Source organism: Lactuca virosa, chromosome 4 (assembly GCF_052849685.1).
Source record: "Lactuca virosa cultivar CGN04683 chromosome 4, Lactuca_virosa_CGN04683_v6, whole genome shotgun sequence".
NCBI lineage: Eukaryota > Viridiplantae > Streptophyta > Magnoliopsida > Asterales > Asteraceae > Lactuca > Lactuca virosa.
The window spans coordinates 56,982,809-57,004,086 of NC_136429.1; the positions used below are offsets into that span (position 1 = coordinate 56,982,809).

Consider the following 21,278-nt stretch of genomic DNA (forward strand, 5'->3'; position numbering starts at 1 on the left):
TGTATTCTATGGGTCTAGCCTTTGGTGTGCCAAAACCTCATCGCTTTTACTTCAAACTTCACTAACATGCACAAAGAACACCAAATGAGATGAGAAAGGCTAGGGTTTTCAAGGTTTTTTTTGGATGGAAGCTGAAGAAAAATGACTAACCCTAGAAGTTGGTGTCCTTATACAGTGCTCAAGACTCGAGATTAGGTTTGGGCTCTTTGCGGCTTCACGTCGCGACCCACACTTGGTTGAGTCACTACTTAAGACGTGACATGCGCCACACTTATCCATTAAGCACATCGCGAACAAGGGTTTTCCCAAAAGCCCCAAGCTCATTTCCTCAAAATTCCTAATTGAGCACATACAAAAAATAGGCGTCACAATAGACATATGTATCTGGGTGAATATGTAATTTCTAATTATCAATGCTTTGCCATTTGTAGCAATGTGCTTCCATTAGATTTCTCATTAAAATGACCACTAATGGATTTTCTTCCTCTTTATAGCAATATACTATCAATAAAAAATCTTGTTTAAAGTCACACCAAAGATACAGACTTAAACCCTCGTTTGTACATACCTAGTGTGTTAATGAGATCTTACTATAGTATGGTAGCATAACACCTTGTTCTTGAGTTTACTTAAGGAGTTGAATGGAAAGGTTTGTAAATAATCAAAAGAGAAATGTGTTCTTGAGTTTTTTTAAAGATGGAAGGGGATGGAAGGGAAGGGAAGGGAAGTGGAAACAATATACAAGCTTTTTTTCATCCGCCCATTTTTGGGAGGATTACGAAAGGAAGTCCAAAAATGCCTTAATTCGATTCCATTTCCCTTTACCTCAAGAACTATTTGTTTTTTCTTCCATTTCATTTCATTCCATTCTCCAACCTTTCCTTCCGGTCCATTCTTTTCGTTAAAAAAACTCGATAACTTTTTGTTTTTGCATAAAATGTTGAAAATCATTTTTAAGAGGATGTTTAAGATTGCTTATTTATAATGATATTATTATTTTAAAAAATATATTTATTAGCTTTTATATTACCAAAACAAAACTTTAAAAAAGTATTTATACTAATTACAATAATCCCATAAAATTATTTTTATATTAAAACAAAAAGTTCATATCTTTATAAATTAAAAGAAAACATTAAAACAACATATTCCAACATACAAACAATATCAACAAACTTAACATCCCAAGTAATTCGAACTTTTGAAGTAAAAAGACTTTTAGTTTAAATATATGCAAATCGAAAAAAAAAACAATTTAGCGAAAACAAACATAAGGCGAAAATTAGTTTTGGGGTGCTTCTTGTATCGTTTTCCAAATTCTGTCCTCCCCCAAAAAGCTCTCATGAACGCCCAGCACGAAGAACTGAAGTAACAGAAGGAGAGAGAAAGCGACCACGTTTCACCGGAGCGAGATTTGTTTCTCTCTCATCACCGGATTCCCCTTTCGATCATAACCCTAACCCTACACACTCCTCCCTTTCAGATCTCCCAATTCTAATTTATTGGATCGATAATCAAATCAAATCAAAATGGATACGTCGGCCTGCATAAAAGAAGTGAATAGATCGGCATCGGTTGCCTTTGCCCCCGAAGCCCCGTTGATTGCCGCCGGAACTATGGCGGGAGCTGTCGACATGTCGTTCAGCTCGTCCGCGAATCTGGAAATCTTTCAACTTGACTTCCAATCTGACGATCGCAAGCTTCCCTTAGTTGGGGCGATACCCATTTCGGAGCCATTTAATCGGTTATCTTGGGGAAAATCCCCGACATCGGGTTCGGAGGAATTCTCACTCGGGCTCGTTGCCGGTGGCCTTGTCGACGGCACAATCGGTATCTGGAATCCACGACTACTTATCAGGTAAAGTACTGTTAATGGTAGAAATCGTCGTAGTCGATTCAAATTGGGGCCCTGTAAATCAATTGATCAAATCCTGCAAATTCTCATTTTTCCTTTGAATGTGAGAGATTTGATTGGATCGTTTCAGGATATCCATAATTGAATCGAAAATTTGTCGTGTAATAGGTAATGTGGAAAGATATGGTTGCTTGTAGAGCTTAAGAGAAATAATTTTCTGCATGTCCTGTAGAATAATTCTCCCTCATTTCCCCAAGAACTGTAACAACACTAGTTGGCGTGTCCCTGTTCTAATGAAAATGTTTATAATTGTGAAAGCCTTACTGAGTTATTGCTATTATCTTTATCAACAGTTCGGAAGAAAAGGAAGGCGCTCTTGTTCAACAACTTACAAGACACAAAGGACCTGTAAGTTTCGTTTTCCTGTTTCTATGATGTTACACTTAATGCTCTGTTGGCATGTAATGATAAGCCCTCATGGGTGTAATCTGCATCAATATCTCCTCTTCTTTCCTCAGGTTCGTGGTCTTGAGTTTAGTGGTCTTTCACCAAACCATCTTGCTTCTGGTGCAGAAGAAGGAGAAATCTGTATATGGGATATTTCTAAACCATCAGAACCTACACATTTTCCTCCTCTCAAGGTTAGAATATTTTAACATCACCAATCTACATTCAACATCAAATCGACTGCGAATTTCTGGTTTATAGAACAATATCATAATGTTGCCTAAGCTGGAATCTTTTGCTAAAGAAGGAGCATATATCATTACCTTCATCATGTTATAGACATCTAATAAACCACTATTATGCAGGGAAGTGCGTCAGCTAAACAGGGTGAAATATCTTATTTATCATGGAACAGGAAAGTTCAGCCTATCTTGGCATCCACTTCCTTTAATGGGACAACTGGTATGGAAATAAACCACCATATACTGTTGAGATAATCTATTTTTAGAGATATTTACGTTGTATTCTGTCTTATTCAGTGGTGTGGGACCTTAGGAAGCAAAAGCCAATTATAAGGTAAATATATGAAGTTATTAATATCATGCAAAGTTGGTATGATGAATGTCTTATGGAACTTTGAATTGTTTACCAATAACAACCTATGGACTTCCAATATACAGTTTTTCAGATTCAGTTAGAAGACGATGCTCTGTTTTACAGTGGCATCCTGATTTTGCCACTCAACTGATTGTTGCTTCGGATGATGATAGTTCACCTTCTTTGAGGGTAATGATTTATGCTTTTCTTTATGTTTCCACAAGCATATATTTTATTCTTTTATTTACATTTGTTTTGGCATGCAGATATGGGATATGCGGAACACAATGTCACCATTGAGAGAGTTGGTAGGCCACAATAAAGGTATGCTGGTTCTCATATATGACTTTTAACTTTCTTTTTTGGATCTTTACAATTGTGCTTCCAAACAAAATGGTGTATCAGGTGTTGTTGCAATGTCATGGTGTCCCAGTGATAGTTCTTATTTGCTTACCTGTGCCAAAGATAATCGCACTATTTGTTGGGACACTAGTTCTGGCGAGGTCTGTAGTTTTTCAAGACTTTCATAAATCATAATTTCACTTCATAAACATCTTATGTTATGCTATCTTGATGTCTACAGATTGTCTCTGAACTTCCAGCTGGAACCAATTGGAATTTTGATGTTCACTGGTATTCAAAGATACCAGGAATCATATCAGCATCTTCATTTGATGGCAAAATTGGCATTTATAATATTGAGGCTTGTGCTCGATATGGTGCTGGTGAGAATTACTATGGACAAGGTAATGTAGCTCTGGGATCTTTCTATATATAATTTTATTTATTTTACATCTCTTCACCATTTTTATATATGATCCATGTCATGCAGCACCTTTAAAAGCCCCAAAATGGTACCAACGAAAAGCTGGAGTTTCTTTTGGTTTTGGTGGAAAACTTGTTTCTTTTCACACAACTGGTTCTTCTGGACCTTCAGAGGTATGTCTTTTTATTATGTATTTATATTTACATTTCTCCAATAACTTTCTTATCTCACTCTCATCATCTTCCCCGTTCTTCAGGTTAATGTCCATGACTTGGTTACTGAGCACAATTTAGTTAATGCCTCATCTGAATTTGAAGCTGCAATGCGTAGTGGAGATAGATCTACTTTACGTGTTCTATGTGACCAAAAATCTCAAGAATCTGAGTATGTTTATTTAAATTAGTTACATAAGTTGTAAGATGATGAAAACATTGGGGATTCTTGAATCTTGCATATGTTTTGTTTGTTTGATCAGATCCGAGGATGACAGAGAAACATGGGGATTCTTGAAAGTGATGTTTGAAGATGATGGGACAGCAAGAACAAAGCTTCTACACCATCTTGGATTCACTTTGCCTGTTGAAGCAACTGAAACTGTTCAAGATCTGACACAAGATGTAGGTGCTTTAAATTTTGAGGAACATGAAGGAGCTAAAGATGGATTTATGGGCGAAAACCAAGCAATAAACACTCCAACTGATTATGGGGAAGATTTCTTTAACAATCTTCCAAGTCCTAAATGTGACACACCTGTCTCAACTCCTGGAAGGAATGAAGAATTGGTGAGCTTTGAAGATGCACTAAAAGAAGGTGATGGGGGTAATGACCCGTCTTTTAATGATGCTGTTCAACGTGCTTTGGTTGTTGGGGATTACAAGGGAGCTGTTGCACAGTGTATAGCTGCAGATAAAATGGCGGATGCTTTAGTTATTGCTCAGGTTGGTGGTGCTTCCCTGTGGGAGAGCACACGTGATCAGTACCTTAAAAAGAATCGTTCTCCTTACCTAAAGGTGATTTTCACTTTCTTTTACTTTCTCATTTCCATTTAACTTTTTGTATCTTTATTGATGGGTTTCTTAAACACAGGTTGTTGCTGCAATGGTAAATAATGATCTTGTTAGTCTAGTAAACACCAGGCCCCTGAAATCCTGGAAGGAAACACTTGCTCTCTTATGCACTGTAAGTTTTTTCCTTGAATGTGGTAAAAACTTACAGTTTATGCTTGTTTATTATAATTTTTTGGTATTACTGATTTACTATATACACAGTTTGCTCAAAGGGAGGAGTGGACTTTACTTTGTGATACCCTTGCCTCTAGACTTGTATCTTCTGGTAACACGTTAGCTGCGACTCTTTGTTATATATGTGCTGGGAACATTGATAAAACAGTTGAAATTTGGTCAAAGAATGTTACCACTGAGCACAAAGGAGAATCCTATGTTTCCCTTCTTCAGGTAGACACTTGTTTCTGAAAAGATTTAAGTTAAAGTTTGAATAGTAAGTGTTAATTTGTGTTTTCTGTGTATGTGTGTGTGTTAGGATTTGATGGAGAAGACTGTGGTTCTTGCTTTAGCAACTGGACAGAAGAGATTCAGTGCTTCTTTATGTAAACTTGTTGAAAAGTATGCTGAGATTTTAGCAAGTCAAGGACTTTTGACAACAGCTATGGAGTATTTGAAGCTAATGGGCACAGAAGATTTGTCTCCTGAACTTGTGATCTTAAGAGATCGGATTGCCCTTTCCTCTCAACCAGGTATGTTATATCATATATGGCATTATTATTATTATATTCAATTCATGCTGAATTGCTATTTTTAATAATTCCCCTGGGTTTATTTATGTATTTTGTAGAAAAAGAGGCAAATGGTTCTGCTGATTATGGTCACTCTCAACCACAAATGGGAGCTGTATATGGTGCAAACCAGCATACAAACTCTGTCGTGGAACCTACGAGAAACTATTATCAGGTATTTATTTATTTATTTATTGTTTAAATGTACAGACTACAGTGTACACGTAAGCTGATTTAATTTTATCCTGGAATTTAATAAAATTAATCTCGGAATCCTATTTTGTGTTTTCAGGATGAGAATTCTTATCAACGTGAAAGCTATCAACAACCACCTGCTCCTTTATACAACACGCAATATCAACAGCCACAACATCCCTCCATGTTTGTTCCATCTCCTGCAGCTCAAATTCCACCCGTATGTATTTCATTCAAAACTTCCATTTTACTCCCTTTAATTCACTTAAACTTACAATTTACATCCCTGATGTTGTTTTAGACAACGGGGTTCAATCCAGCTCCAGTTGCAACTCAAGCTGCCCCGAAAGTATTTGTTCCTTCAACTCCACCTATCATGAGAAATGCCGACCAATACCAGCAACCCCCGACCTTGGGGTCTCAGCTATATCCTGTATGTATGTTTTTCTTTAATTAATTAATTAATTAATGTGTACAGTAAGTATATTCTCTGATGCTGATGCATAATAATTAATAAATATCAGAATCAGGTGAATGCTAACCCTGGTTACCAAGCGGGACCACCTGGACCGGTTTCAGTTGGTCCTGTCCCATCTCCAATGGTCCCCACCAGTGGGCCGAAAATCACACAGGGTGTAGCACCACCAGTCAGGGGGTTCATGCCTGTAAATAACAACACCACAGGATTACAAAGAAGTTCCTCAAATCAAATGCAACCACCAAGTCCCTCACACCCTGCTCCACCTCCTGTTGCCCCTCCAACTGTCCAGACTGCTGACGTGTCCAATGTCCCAGGTATATTAATTAATAATAATAATAATTATATATAGTCATGTTTTATGAATGAATGTTGAGTGTTGAGTGTTGTTATGTGTTGACACTTGACAGTCCAACAAAGGCCGGTTATTGGGACTTTGACCAGACTTTTCAACGAGACATCGGAAGCATTGGGAGGGGCGAATGCAGTTCCAGCTAAGAAACGTGAAATTGATGACAACTCAAAGAAACTCGGGGCGTTGTTTGCTAAACTTAACAGTGGTGATATTTCCAAAAATGCTGGTGAAAAGCTTGTGCAGCTTTGTCAGTCGTTGGATCGTGGTGACTTTGCTACTGCCCTCAAGATTCAGGTAATCTTTTCTGGCAGTCAACATCATAGGACTTGAGGGGTTAAAAACTAAAATGTTTTTTTTTTCTTTAAATAGGTGGATCTTACGACTAGTGACTGGGATGAGTGTAGCTTCTGGTTAGCAACACTGAAACGGATGATCAAGATTAGGCAGACTGCCAGATAAATGGAATGGAGTCTGTACACAGGAAGTTGGTGGTCTAGCAAAGTTTAGTTCCTTTTCTTATTATATCCAAAGGATATTTTTAATATTTGCATGGATTTATTGATATTTATTTTTCTTACTTTACTTTTTATAAAGCAATTGATGACCCAAGATAGGTTTGTTCATGGATGGATTTATCTTCTGTTTTTATTTGTGTATGGAGTTAATAGATATCACATAATTTTGTCACAAGTTTTGACTTTTTGTTTGATTGCCAATGCCATCTCACTTCTTTATACGAGGCTTGCTTTGAGCTTATTAATTTTAATTGTAGCCATCATGTCAATGCAACGTGTATAGCAAGAAAATTTGCAGCATATTAATATACGCTACACCACATACATTGACAACATATTGAATCCTTAAACTATTAAGTCTGTTTCTTTGCATTAGCACTATTTGTAATAGTAATGACGTAGTCATATTATTGATTTTCATGTCTTGACATGTCAGCCAAGAACTATGATACATTATAAATAGAGAGTCAAACAATGCATGGTACATAAAAAGTCCAATAGATAAATAACAAACTAAACGTTGTTAATTATTTAAAGAGCCTAGCTAGCTAAGTTTATTTTGTAGAATTGGAATGAGAAGCAAGCCATGTCGCTATAAGCACCATAGATTCTTCCGGCTTGTACAATGCCACTGAATGACCCGCACCCTACAATTGCATTTTAAATTTTAATCAAAATCACCATTATACTTGATTTTGATATAACGAAAGCATTATGGTTGGATTTTTTTTAAAGCATGATCGTTCCAAAAATAATTTAACAAAATCTTGAAACGCCCACACATATATATAAATACGTTACAACTTCTTACCTTAACAGTCGCATATTTCAAAGAGTATTTGTCTTTTGAGTATGTCTTCTGATACCTACATAACAAGAAAATGGCCAATTTTCGATTATTACCAATGAACTTGATTTCCACCTACTGCATTTGTTACTTCATAATAAAATAACCATGAGATTAAACATGAAAAAACAATATCCCTAAACTAATTAATATAGTAGGAAGATGCCAAAAAACATCGATCAGAAAGTAAAGTAGTTGAACTCACCCTGCAACTTGACTGCTAACAAACCATGGTTTCCATGTGTTTTCAGTTTTAAGATTAAGACTATTGATCCATTGCTTCGTGCCCATATATGGAAACGTCATGTCATGATCACCACTGCAAGTGCAAATCAATTCAGTAACCTTTCAAATACACTAGAAAATATATAAACAGAATTTAAAACTTATCTTTCTTATTTCATATATAATACATTCAAAACCTCAAGCATATATAATTAAATTGGATACAAAATTGCGAGAGAGATTACTTGATAATCAAAGCATAACAGTTTTTGGTAGTAAGTAGCTTATGGGAGGCTACACTGCTGAAGATATTGTAGGAGTAAACTATGGTGTCGTTTTTCCCATATAAAGCATGAATGCTTGTGTTCCTGTACTGCCATTTATCCACTGTACCCTGTACATTAAAAAAAAGGTGCCTAGCTATAATTAAAAAGAAAAAGGTCGTAATATTATATTGTGTTGTGGGCTATTATATATATCAAATGCTAGTAAGATTACCTCACGAATGTGGAGAGCTTGTCGGACTGCTTTTGTGTTTGCCCAAATATTAGAATAAGAATAAATGGATTCCTATATATAAAGAGAAAAATATGATATTAATTAGTATGTGTACACGTGTCATGCATTAACTAGTTTTGAAAAAAAAAAAATGTTTATAGTTATGATTTACTGGACAGATGGATTTTGGAGCTTGTGCATCGCAAAGGGGATCTAAGATGTTATTTACATTAATTCGAGATAGACACTGCAAGTGAAAACGTTTAATTTTAATTAATTATGAGTTAATAATCAGTATTTAGAACATATTCAATTAATATATTAATCATCACTCACCTCATTCACGGGCTGAAGACTATTCAAACACAATGTGTTGTTTGGATCGACGTATACGTATTTACCTCCACAATTTTTCTTCGCTGGCTGACAAATCCAGATTAAAAAAATAACAAATCACATTTCAGGTTTATATTAAATATATTAAATGAGCCATGCATATATATTATGTATAGTACCTTGTAGAGTTCATCTTCTATAAGTCCAGTTCGATAAGCAAATTCAACTCGTGTATTGAAATTTATGAATTTATCCGTAAGAGGGTTCACAATCAAGAAACCCTACACCAAATCCAAGTACATGATGACATGAATATGAATGCATAAGAATTACAACAAAAGTAAAATGTTTATTTTTCAAGCTTTATACATATACCTTGATGTTTAATCTTGGTTGAACGCTTTGTTCATTGCCTACAAAAGACAAATATGGTAAAAAAATGTTTTCAAGAAGGTGGTCTCGTTTTTTTAAAAGCATGATTTTGAACTAAAACTACAATTTTTTGTACCAATGTATATTTTTAAAACGACATTTGGAATGATAATTCCCATATAAGAACTCCCCGTAATGTACAATGGATTGCTGAGAAACTTCGGATGATCCATGAGCCACTGCAAAATGAACATTAAACAACGAATTATCCTTGAGAAATTTTTTTTGTCTAGATTAAAATCAAGGTGATGGAAACAAAATATTCTAGTTGTATACTAGATAAAAATGACACACACCAAGTTTTATGTAGGAAAGATGGACATACTAAAAAGCATTTGACACACACACACACACACACACATATATATATATATATATATATATATATATATATATATATATATATATATATTAAAGTATCATGGTAAACTAGTGAGTTTTATGTGTGCCTTACATGTCTTATAAAATCGTACACATGAGTAATAATAAGAGAATCACTACTCCTTGATGATTCCCATGTCTTGGCATATGAAAATCCAGCACCAGCGGGTTGATCTATGAATATGATGTTAGCTGTCTACAACATACAAAAAATACTTTAGATTGTTATATGATACTGTTATTAACAAAAATATTCTAGAATTCTCCAATCTTGTAATAGATTAAACGCTTCAGGCATATAATTGTTTAGGTTTATTTTCTAATGGATGCGCGTTGTACTTTTTCATGTGCGAGGATTATGTTCGTGGAGCAAAGTGATCCGGTGGGATATGTTGATGGGCTAAGAAATGGATTGGGCTGGATAGGCTAAAGATGTAGATGAGCTACAATTGAGGGACTATTTCTAGCAAATTGTGATTTCTCAAGGACCGAGGCTCACTATTATGGAAGTCAGTATGTGTGTGAACACACATACCCACAGGTCTATCCATAGTCCGACCCGTGATTGACGCAAACTCGCAAAGTATATATTGAAGTGATGTTGTATATTTTTGGTCATTCATCACAAATTCACTCTCACACTAGCTGAAATACTCTCTCGTCCTTTTCTATTCTCTTGGTTCGTTGATTAAACTTTATTCTTTGTAAACTCTAGGTTTTCCTTCTTGAAATCATTAGAGTTTTTTAGCTATTTTTTGTTAATTACTTCGTTGAATATGAATACAAACTATGTCCTGTTTTCTGGTTGTTTCTGATTAATAAAAGTATCTTTTAATATGATATCAGAGTTAAATGCCCCTATGTTTTTCTCCATTATTCACAAACCATCCAAGTTACAGAAATGGTCCCTAGCCTCTTCTCTTTTTTTTTTAAAATTACCCAACACTCATTTCTTTTAACTTTTTGGTATTTTTGTGGCCCATTATCATGCACAATTTTCCTGTTTATATAAGAGATTTTCTATCTTTCTCTGTCTTTACATAATTATTTTTTACAATCTTTGTGTGTTTTTGTTTTTATGTATAATTTTAAAATTATAACTCATGCACTTTTTACAACCTTTGTGTGTTTTTGTAATCATACCCTAGTTATAAACATATATGATGAAGATATGCATACATATATCCACGAGTAAATAATGCTAACCTTTGTCCATGAATATGGGTTCACATCCAAATTTACTTTACTTCTCTTTGCATTCGCATATCTGAATTTAAGTGGGCCTACAATAAAAGTTTATCGAATATAATGTTTTATATGATAGCAAATGATAAAAATGATAAATTGAACGATAATAATACACATTGCAATGTGTTTTTGAATTGACTTTGAACTCAACACAAATGAAGAGAAATTAAATCGACATAACACATAACTTAATATTTATTTTCACAATATCGTTTATAACAAGAATTTTAAAAGCTTTTGGTTCCATCTGTAACATTAACATGTCATCAAAATAAAAAAATAAAATACAAATTTCTCAAATATCTCAAAAACAAAATTTTTATAGGACACAAAGTAAAGCTAAAACTTTCAATTGTGGAGAAATTTGGTATTGATATTAAGTTTTTTTTTTTTTTTTTTTTTTTTAAATTTAATTTAATTTACATTCTGTTCTTTACTTTTATTATATGTTCAATATAACTAAAAAATTGACAACTTATAAAGAGGCAACTAAAAGGAAAAAAAAAATGAGCTAGGAATCCATTGTCTGGTTACAATTTGTATTAAAAAAATGAAGTGTGTTGTGTTGTTGGATAAAAATAGGTAAATAAGTTGGTATTTATCACAATTTGTCCTAAATTGTTCTTTCCATTTACTTTTTATAGCAGTTTGTCCGAAATTGTTTTTATACATTACTTGAATTGTAAAAAAAATCGTATTATAGTATCTTATTATTATCATTTGTGTTAATAATAATTTAAAAAATACTATTAAAAAGACAGTGACAAATAATTATTTTTTGTGAATCTTTTATTTTGTAGGGTATGAATTAAAAACATTCTGACGAAGATTATGGATTATCGATAAAATCTAATTACATGTGGCCAATATATTTGCTTGCCGTTCCAAAAAAAACATGTGGTCAATAGGAAACATAGACACAGTGGATCTCAGATCTACTATTTTGAATTTTCTTCTCCCTATATCTAACTATCTATTTCAGCTTATTATGCATATAGAAATTCCTCATTCCGAAGCTAAACGGTTTTAACTTTTTGACAAAGTTTGATGAAATTACCAAATCAAATGTTTAGGAAATTTCATTATTTAAAGTTGCTGAACTTGTTGTAGCTTTTAGTTTTCCAAAATGTTACCTTTTTAGAGTAATGAGACAAAATTTCAAATAAATGTGAAGCCAAATAAGAAACATACCCAGTTGAAAGAGGAAGGGAAGAAGGCCGGAAGTTCCGGGGCCACCAGTGAGAAAAAGGAGCAACGGATCTTTCTGTGGATTTCTTTCAGACTCCACAAAGTAGTAAAATAATTGCACTTCTTCGTCTTTTCCGACTCCAACATAACTTAAAACACAAATTCAATACGATTAACTTTTTTCTAAATCCCTAGAAACCATATTCAAGGGGAAACTTCTGTTGTAAAGTTCATTTGGCGTAATATAAACTCATCATAATATCTATATGGAGAAAAACATGTAATGTAATAAACAATCTCTTTTGTCAGTTCAAATTTTGAAAACCCGTAACTGAGATTTTTCTGGTTAGAGGTCAACGACACCATGTTTTAAGAAGATTTTGAATGAAGCAGGTGACGTTTGAACTTTGAAGAGCAAAGATCTCGGTAGATAGGTGCATACATACCCGGTTTCAAGTGTAAATGGAAGCTCTTCTGAAAAGCCAGGGAGTTTTTTCACGATTGACTTCGAATGTGAAAAAGGTAACATGCACGATTGTAGTATGAACATAACAATGATGAAAGAGATTCTCATTTTGCTTCTCGGCTCCATCATACTTCCCTTCTAACAACTCCATGCCTATATATATATATATATATATATATATATATATATATATATATATATATATATATATATATATATATATATATATATATATAAAGAATAATAAATATTGAGCAAAATAAAATATGATGATACAAAATTAAACAATATCTAAAACAATATACTTTATATATATATATATATATATATATATATATATATATATATATATATATATAAAATAAAGATTGAGCAAAATAAAACATGATAATAAAAAAATTAAACAATATACTTTAAATAATATTTTATTGAATTAAGAGTGGAAAGAAAAACAATAGATGGTTTTATAGACATAGTGTCTATTCACCCAGTGAAGATGACATTTTCGAAAAAACCATTTTTTTAAATGGTGGTTAGAATATAACTTTCTATTTCAAATGAAATTTTCGAAAAACCATTTTTAAAAAAATGGTGGTTAGAAGATAACTTTCCATTTCAAGCGTTCATTATTTTAAACTTTGGTTAGAAAAAAATGTATCGGGTCTATAGCCCATTTTATTATTATTATTATTATTATTATTAAATCTGTAAAATTATTTTTAAACATTTTTTATTTTAAAAATCTAATAATCAATCAAAATATTTAACTATATATATATCAGTGTAAAAATTTCGAGTAGGTCCCGATTAGTCCCTAGGCGCTACTTATGTTACTAGAGATGCCTAACGATTAGTCTCTACCTACAAAATGAGCAAAACTGTAAAAAACGATGAAATTTAAACACTTTGAAAAAAATTCTATTTTAATAGAAATTATTTAAGGAATGATTAGTATTGTATTAATCATGTTAACTTATTTTGTTATGATATTATTAGTATTTAAGAACTTTGTTATGATATTAATCATATTTGATTTTTAAAATTCAACGAATAAGCAATTTAAGGTCACCGATTAATCCCCCGATTAAACCTCGCCTATTCGATTAATCCCTTAACCTTAGTCCAACGACTAGTTAACGTTGAACGTTTTTTTTACAACCTTGGTATACGTATATTACTAATATTATTATGACAATATTTATTTTTATTAATTTTATGATAATGTATTATTATTAGTTATTCGTATGTTGTTATTGTTGCTGATAATGTATTATTATTAGTTATTCGTATGTTGTTATTGTTGCTGTTTGTCTTTATGGAATACTTGTTGGATACGAAATCATTATGTGTTTACTAATAGTATTTTTTTCATTAAAGCCAACATTTTTATTAATAATTTTTATCTTAAGGGAATTGTTTTATATTGTTCGACCAGGAAAACATATTTTTGGGAATGAGCCAAGTGGTTGTTATGCTCCTTAAATAGGGGTGTCAAAAACCCTATAAGACCCCCTTTATGTTTTGTATTTGATAATTAGTGTAACATGTAATGTTAAATGAAATAAACAAGTGAAAAATAGGGAAATAAGTTTAAACATGGGATTTCGGGCCAAACATGGTTAATTTGGGGGGGGGGGGGGGAGGGGAAACATGGTGGAATTAATAAAATTAGGATAGAATATACCTGAATGATGCGTCGGAATGGATTGATTGTCTGGGTTTGATATGTTTATATGAATATATGGATATGTTTGGATAGGGTTCTGCTATTCAGAAATAGACGAGCTATTTCAACAGAAGAAGATTGAGAACAACTCAAATCTTAAACACTCAATTTTAGCTTGTTTATTCCATATGGGCAAATGCCCTATTTATAGGCTCAAAGGAGCCGAGTACAATAATTGAGTTGCAATCGTTTGATTGCAATATGACAAACCTATTTACATTATAGCCCCCTAGACTATTGAGGGTTATACACTTTAAATCATATCCTACAAACTAGACATCATATTCGATAGTGACATATAACCTATCGACATATGACACTTAATCTACTGACAATGACAAATACCAACAAATACAAATAATATACAAATTATAAAATACATCCTTCCACAACGAAAGGACACGTGTCTTCAATAATGTCTTTATACGTCATTGCTTACACCATTCCTCCCGCCTTCGAAAGGACAAATATTTTTGAAAATGTTTGCTTATGTCATGGATGATGTTAATCCTCCATGAATGGCGTTCACAATGTTTCTTTCATGAATGGATTTTTTGAACTGTTGTTGTTCTTGCTTCATGATGGCTTCCATTCTCTTGTCAAAGTGTCTGCTATATGATTGTTTGCGCTTTTGATGTATCTGAGATAAGGATGAAATTGATGTAATTGTAATTGCCAACGAATCAATCGTCCACGACAATAATCTTCTTGTAATTTATAGCGCCAAAATCCAAGTAGATACTTGGAATCTGTTCGTAACTCGAATCTTGTTTGTAGAAGCTCGACCTTCCATTTCTTCAACGTTCTTAGACAAGCTAGTGTTTCTCGTTCATGTGTGCTATAATTTTGCTCCGTTTGGGAAAATGTTCCCGATATATACTTGCATAATTTTTGCTCATATTTATCTGTTTTTAATACTTCAGATGATACATTTGTATCAATGTATGCTTTTGGTGATATTTTCATATCACTATATACTTTATCATTGTTTACTTCAGATGGTATTTTCATACCAATGTATGCTTTTGGTGATACTTTCATATCACTGTATACTTTTGATGGGTCAGATATGAGGTTTCCCTCGTTATCTAGTCCCAATAATACTTTTCCATGTATAATTGCTTTTAGGCATCATGCCCAAGTGTCTTGTGATGCATCTGTTTCTATAATTAAGAAATCATCTATTTTTGCATTATATAAAGTAGGGAGAACTTGAATGTTTTGTTTTATATTTTGTACTAAAATAGTATCTGTATTGGTCCAAGACCAAGGTATTTTTTCTGATATTTTCTTTTGTAAAACTTTTCTTTCTTTTGCTAAATTTTTCAAAAATCCTTGTTCTGCAATATAATTTAAACAACCAATAAATCGTTGTATTTGTTTTCTATTTTCAAGTTTATTAGGAAACATATTTAATTTTTCTCGTATATTGTCTGTTAACGATAATTGACCATTTTCTCCAATTTTTAAACCGAGATATTCAACTGTAGTTTGAAAAAGTTTTGATTTCTTTTTTGATAAAACTAAACCCTTTTCTTTAATTCTTTGTAAAACCTTGATAACTGCATCAATGTGTGTTTGTTCGTTTCCTTTTGTAAAAACAATTATATCATCAATATATGCAAGACAAATATGATCTAAACCATTTAAGGTTTCATCCATGAATCGCTGATATATTGCTGGTGCATGTTTTAAACCGAATTCCATAATGCTTCTGAGGAGGACATGAAAAAGCGGTTAGTGGTTTCGTATTTTCATGTAAGCGTAATTGCCAATATCCGGATTTTGCATCAAATGTACTAAAATGTGTATTTCCTTTTATTTTTTCTAAAATATATTCTTTTCGTGGTAATTTATATGAGTCTCCTATAGTAGCATCATTCATTTTTTTTAATTGATTACCATTCTTCGTTTGCCTCGTTTTATTTCATTATTATTTTCTACATAGAATGCAGGTGCTGAATGAGGACTCTTGCTAGGTCGAATGATTCCTTTTTCTAATAGTTCAATGCATTCCTGTTTGAATTCAGAAACATCTTTTATGCTGTATGAAATTTTATTTGGAACATTAACTTCATCATTAGGGTTTTTTAATAATAATATTATTTCTTGATTATTTTTATTTTTTAAATGATCTAGCGGGTTTTCGCTACATACTTCTTCGAGTTGTTTTTCAGCAATTTCTTTAGCAAATGTTAGTAATATGCGTAATTGAAAGCCAACCTCTTGTTTGATTATTTTAATAAGATCATAATGTTTGATAATTGCAGTTTTTATAATACCTTTTGTTGGATGATTGAGACTTATATCGTCATTTGTTTGTATAAATGGTTGATATAATTTAAGGAGATTATTTCCTATTACTAAATCTATTCCTGAATCATGTTGATATATAGTTGGAGTTTTAAATGGTGCGTTTTCAATTACTATATCTATATCTCTTCCTACGAACCAAATTTTGTGAATTGATTTATCAGCAATTGTTATTTTTAATGGTTTTTCTAATTTTTCCCAATTTTTTAATATCTTTTTTCTTCCAAAACATAAAGTAGCTCCTATATCTATATATGAAACTAATTCTTTATCTTGTATTTTGGTTGTAATAAAGGTACTATTTGGGTTAATATTTGTTTTTCTTTTACTCATTTTAGGATTAGTTTATAAATTTCTTTTAAATGTTTTGTGGATTTTTCTAAATCTTTCCATAATTTTTTAAGTAGATCAACTTTATATTTATTATCGTAACTACAATATACTTGAGTTTTATTACTCATAATTTTTATTTTACCATGTGAAAGGTCGTTTAATAGTAAGTGGTTTTTCTTTAAGTAGCTGTTTTTCATTAAGTGGTTCTTCTTTAATAGTTTTTATTTTTAAATATTTTTCAAGTAGAATTTTCTGTTGATTTAAATTTTGTAATAATTCATGAATTTGTTTTAATACAATTAAACTTTCTACTTCTATAATATTGTTTAATTTTTGATTAATTATGTTTAATTTTTCTCCTACTGATTTATCTTCTTCAGGATTAAGACCGATGTTATATATTGTTCCTTGTGGTAAATTTTGTGGTATTTCTATAATCATTTCTTTATCTGGTATACATGGTTTTGTATTTTGATATGATCCTTCAAGTGTTTTAAAATATTTTAGAAAATTACTAGATGATTCTGTCATATTCTTAAACTTAATGATCTAATCATTTCTTTAATATCTTCTAACTTTTCATCGTTATTTTCATTAGATGTTGAAGGCTGACATTCTGAAATAGAAGATCTACCTATTATAGTTGAAAATGGAGGTTCTATAATTGGACTTCTTTTTATTAACGGAGTAGTTATTATTGGTTGAAAATTAGTTTCATTGAATATTCTATTGTTAGTCATATTTGGTGATTCAAGGGATAATAAAGGGGTAAATAATTTATCTATATAAATTCTATCTTCTGTTTTAAATGTAATACTATGATGAGAATTTGTTAATGCATAATTTATTTGATATGTAATAGTAAATGAATGATTACCTTTTATCATAAAATTTTGTCTTAATAATTTATATCGTACAGTAATACTATTACTTAAATTTTTATCTTTAAGACTTAATCCTAATTGAATATTAATATCAAATTTTATTTTTCCTTCAATTAAATTACCTTCTCCTTTTGCAATAATACTTTCTTGGTTATTAATTATACGATCATCTCTGATTTCTAATTCTATGAGTGTATTTAAATTACTTACAGTACTTTTTAAGATTATTTGAATAGTTGATATATGAATATAAGCAATTTTTATTCTATCTGTTTCTTTAATATGAGATAATCTATTTCTAATTTGTTGTTTATTTATTATGGGTATAGTAATATTTCATTGAGTTAATTCTATAGGTATTGCTTGTTCTCCTATAATTTTTCCATAATATATAATATTTTTTCTAGAAAAGAAGTTTTTAAATGTGTTATGTCTAAAATTGTGTCTTTCGGATAGTGTGAAATTTGATTTTCTTATAGCGTCTTTATTGATGTTATTTTTATTAATTAAAGCATCAAAAGTGTATCCAGATTCATTTTCTTCGTTATTAATAACTATTGGTGAGTTTTCTATTTCTTGAGACATACTTATAGTATTAAATCTTCTTACGATAAATATTTTAATTGTTGATAACTTTTTTAAATATGAATATTTAAAAACAATGGTTATTTATTATCATGTTTATGATGTTTATCATGTTTATGATGCTGCATATGAATATATTCTTATTAATGATAGATTGAATATGCAAACTAATAATAAGAATAATAAGAACGTTACTTAGCTCTGATACCAAATTGAAAAACATGGCGGAATTAATAAAATTAGGATAGAATATACCTGAATGATGCGTCGGAATGGATTGATTGTCTGGGTTTGATATGTTTATATGAATATATGGATATGTTTGGATAGAGTTCTGCTATTCAGAAATAGACGAGCTATATCAACAGAAGAAGATTGAGAACAACTCAAATCTTAAACATGGGATTTTGGGCCAAACATGGTTAATTGGGGGGGGGGGGGGGGGGGGGCTAGACACTACTTTTTGACAATAATAATTATAAAAGACAAACTACAAATAATTACAATTCCTTCCATAATGAAAGAACGCGTGTCTTCAATAATAATGACTTTTTACGTCATTGCTTTCGTCATTCCTCCCGCCATCGAAAGGACAGATATTTTTGAATGATGTGTGCTTCGGTCATTGCTGTCGTTAGTCTTCCATGAACGGTGTTTCTTCCGTATTATCTTTACAATGGCTGCAATTATGTCGTGGTTCATGCATGATATGTTTGCAAAGCTGTTTTTTTATATCAGCGGGTAATTTAGCTAAATGATGTGAAAATTTTTCGAACGGCTGTTCGAAAGTTTCAATTGCTTTTAATGCTTCCGGGGTTATTTCAATGTCTGTTAGAGAATAGATAACGAAGGTTTTACTGACATAATTTACTCTGATTCTTGACTTTTGATCTCTACCATTGCCTACGCGAGATGATGCTAAATAGACACCGACAAGTGCGAAAATCAAATGGTCTTGTGTAGGTATTTCATGGGGTAGGTCATCTCTCGTTGGTTTTGAGCCGTTGCTTATCCCCATATTTGCGAAAGTAATGCTTGGAACAAGTAATTGAGAATCTTCATCAAAAATTGGGTAACTTGAATGCATCTTGATAAATAACCCTCTTTCTTGTTTTGCAAATCGTGTTTTGTAGCTTCTGATTACTGTTTGAACGGCTGATGGGAATTCGCTGATGCAATGTAAATTTGTTCCATCAAGATAGATAGTGTCTATGAATCCATGGCTGAAATAGTCCCATAAGGTCATGGGGTCAGTGAGATCTGCTAGGAATACTGCTTTTGGGCCTGGTCGCCTGGCTACTGGGTAAAAGCCCATTAAAGAATGGACTTCGGTGTATTTAATGAGGCTGTCCCATAATCTGGCAAATTTTTGAGCAGATGGTTTTTTCATAGCTTCTTTTTCTTTAGTTGATGGAATGGCTTCAAGGGCAATTTTTGCTTTTAGTTGGTTAAGAGATTTTGGGATGGATACAGGTTTTTGTGGGGTAAAGCTGGATATGGGGTTTTGTGGTGTAAGGAGAACTGTTTTTGAACATTCGACATTATCTTTTATGACTGCTTTGTATGCTTCGTTGTATGCGGCTTCTGCTTCATTTTTTGTTTTGTAACTTTTGTGAATTACGTTTTTTCCAAGAATATATGAATTGGCAATTCCCCAATCGTCGTAGATTCCTTTGTTTTCTCCATTGAAAATCACATACCATTTCTTTATGTTTTTATGATCGGCTTGAAGTGGTGGATATTCTTCTTGGTTTGGCGTTATAGGTTGTTTTTCTGTTTTGAGTGGCTGACTATCATCGGATGATATTTCTTGAATATCTTCTTTTGGTTGCTTCGTTGTTGAACTGCTAGCTGCTTCTTCTTTAGGTACTGAATGGGATGATAAAATTTGTAATGTTTGTTGTAGTTGTTCTTTTTCACGTCTGGCTACTTCAAGTTGTCTGATTAATGATGCTTTTTGCTCCTCTTTTTGTTTGAACTGGTGTTTGATTTGCTTCATGATTGCTTCCATTTCAATATATATGCTGATTGAATATTTGCGTCTCTTGGGTACCTAAATGATTGCTGATATTTGTTTGTTTTTAATATTTCAAATGATGATATGAGGATTTTCATATCAATGTATGCTTTGGTGATATATTTTATATCACTGTATACTTTATTTTTGTATGCTTTTGGTGGTATTTTCATACCATTGTATGCTTTGATAATGTATACTTCGGATGGGTTAGATATGAGGTTTCCCTCACGTTCTAATCCCAATAATGCTTTCTCCATAGGATTATCTATCTGCATCTGAATCAGAATCAGTTGTATATGCATAAATATCTATATCTGAATCTATATTTGAATCTTCTATAGGTTCATATCCCAAATCATATGCAATTTTTAATAAACTTGTTTCTTTTTCTCTTTCAGTATTTTTTGGACATTCATAAGATTTATGTCCGTCCTCTTGACATATCCAACATTTACAATCTTTTTTATTCGATGGGCAATAATTTGTTTTAGATTGATATTTTTGTTTATATTGTTTTCTATTTCGAAAATATTTTCTTTCACCTTGTTTATAATATTGTTTATATTTAGGTTTATAAGTTTGTTTTTTCCAAGTTTTCTTTTTATATTGTTGTTTTTTATTGTCTTTACAACCATATTGATTAACTTTATTAGAAAGGGTATCACAACATAAATCAATTTTTGCATCTTGTGTTGTTTTTTGTTCTAAACATTTTTTCTGCATCCATGCTTTTAATATACTTATTCGTGCTCCTAAAGTATCTGCAATTTTATTTTGTTGTAATGCTTATTGGAAA

The 21,278-nt window shown here is 32.0% G+C and overlaps 2 protein-coding genes across 2 annotated transcripts; one reads left to right on the plus strand and one right to left on the minus strand.

Moving 5' to 3' along the window:
- The first annotated feature begins 1,262 nt into the window (after nucleotides 1-1,262).
- Nucleotides 1,263-7,175, plus strand: LOC145104439 (protein transport protein SEC31 homolog B-like). The gene is made up of 21 exons (XM_079041688.1): nucleotides 1,263-1,858; nucleotides 2,209-2,263; nucleotides 2,374-2,496; nucleotides 2,668-2,764; nucleotides 2,842-2,878; nucleotides 2,983-3,088; nucleotides 3,166-3,223; nucleotides 3,305-3,402; nucleotides 3,483-3,645; nucleotides 3,732-3,838; nucleotides 3,922-4,049; nucleotides 4,141-4,675; nucleotides 4,752-4,844; nucleotides 4,934-5,119; nucleotides 5,205-5,418; nucleotides 5,517-5,632; nucleotides 5,750-5,872; nucleotides 5,954-6,085; nucleotides 6,177-6,447; nucleotides 6,541-6,779; nucleotides 6,855-7,175. The coding sequence occupies exons 1-21, from the start codon at nucleotides 1,530-1,532 to the stop codon at nucleotides 6,942-6,944; spliced, it is 3,300 nt and encodes a 1,099-aa protein (XP_078897814.1). The 5' UTR covers nucleotides 1,263-1,529; the 3' UTR covers nucleotides 6,945-7,175.
- A 162-nt stretch (nucleotides 7,176-7,337) lies between these two features.
- LOC145104440 (serine carboxypeptidase-like 13) lies at nucleotides 7,338-12,761 on the minus strand. Its single transcript, XM_079041689.1, has 14 exons — nucleotides 12,602-12,761; nucleotides 12,159-12,304; nucleotides 10,926-11,002; nucleotides 9,793-9,915; nucleotides 9,415-9,517; nucleotides 9,282-9,319; nucleotides 9,086-9,187; nucleotides 8,907-8,993; nucleotides 8,743-8,817; nucleotides 8,571-8,642; nucleotides 8,318-8,466; nucleotides 8,053-8,166; nucleotides 7,812-7,866; nucleotides 7,338-7,647 (listed from the first exon to the last, which is right to left on the minus strand). The coding sequence occupies exons 1-14, from the start codon at nucleotides 12,748-12,750 to the stop codon at nucleotides 7,555-7,557; spliced, it is 1,383 nt and encodes a 460-aa protein (XP_078897815.1). The 5' UTR covers nucleotides 12,751-12,761; the 3' UTR covers nucleotides 7,338-7,554.
- Nucleotides 12,762-21,278: the final 8,517 nt, after the last annotated feature.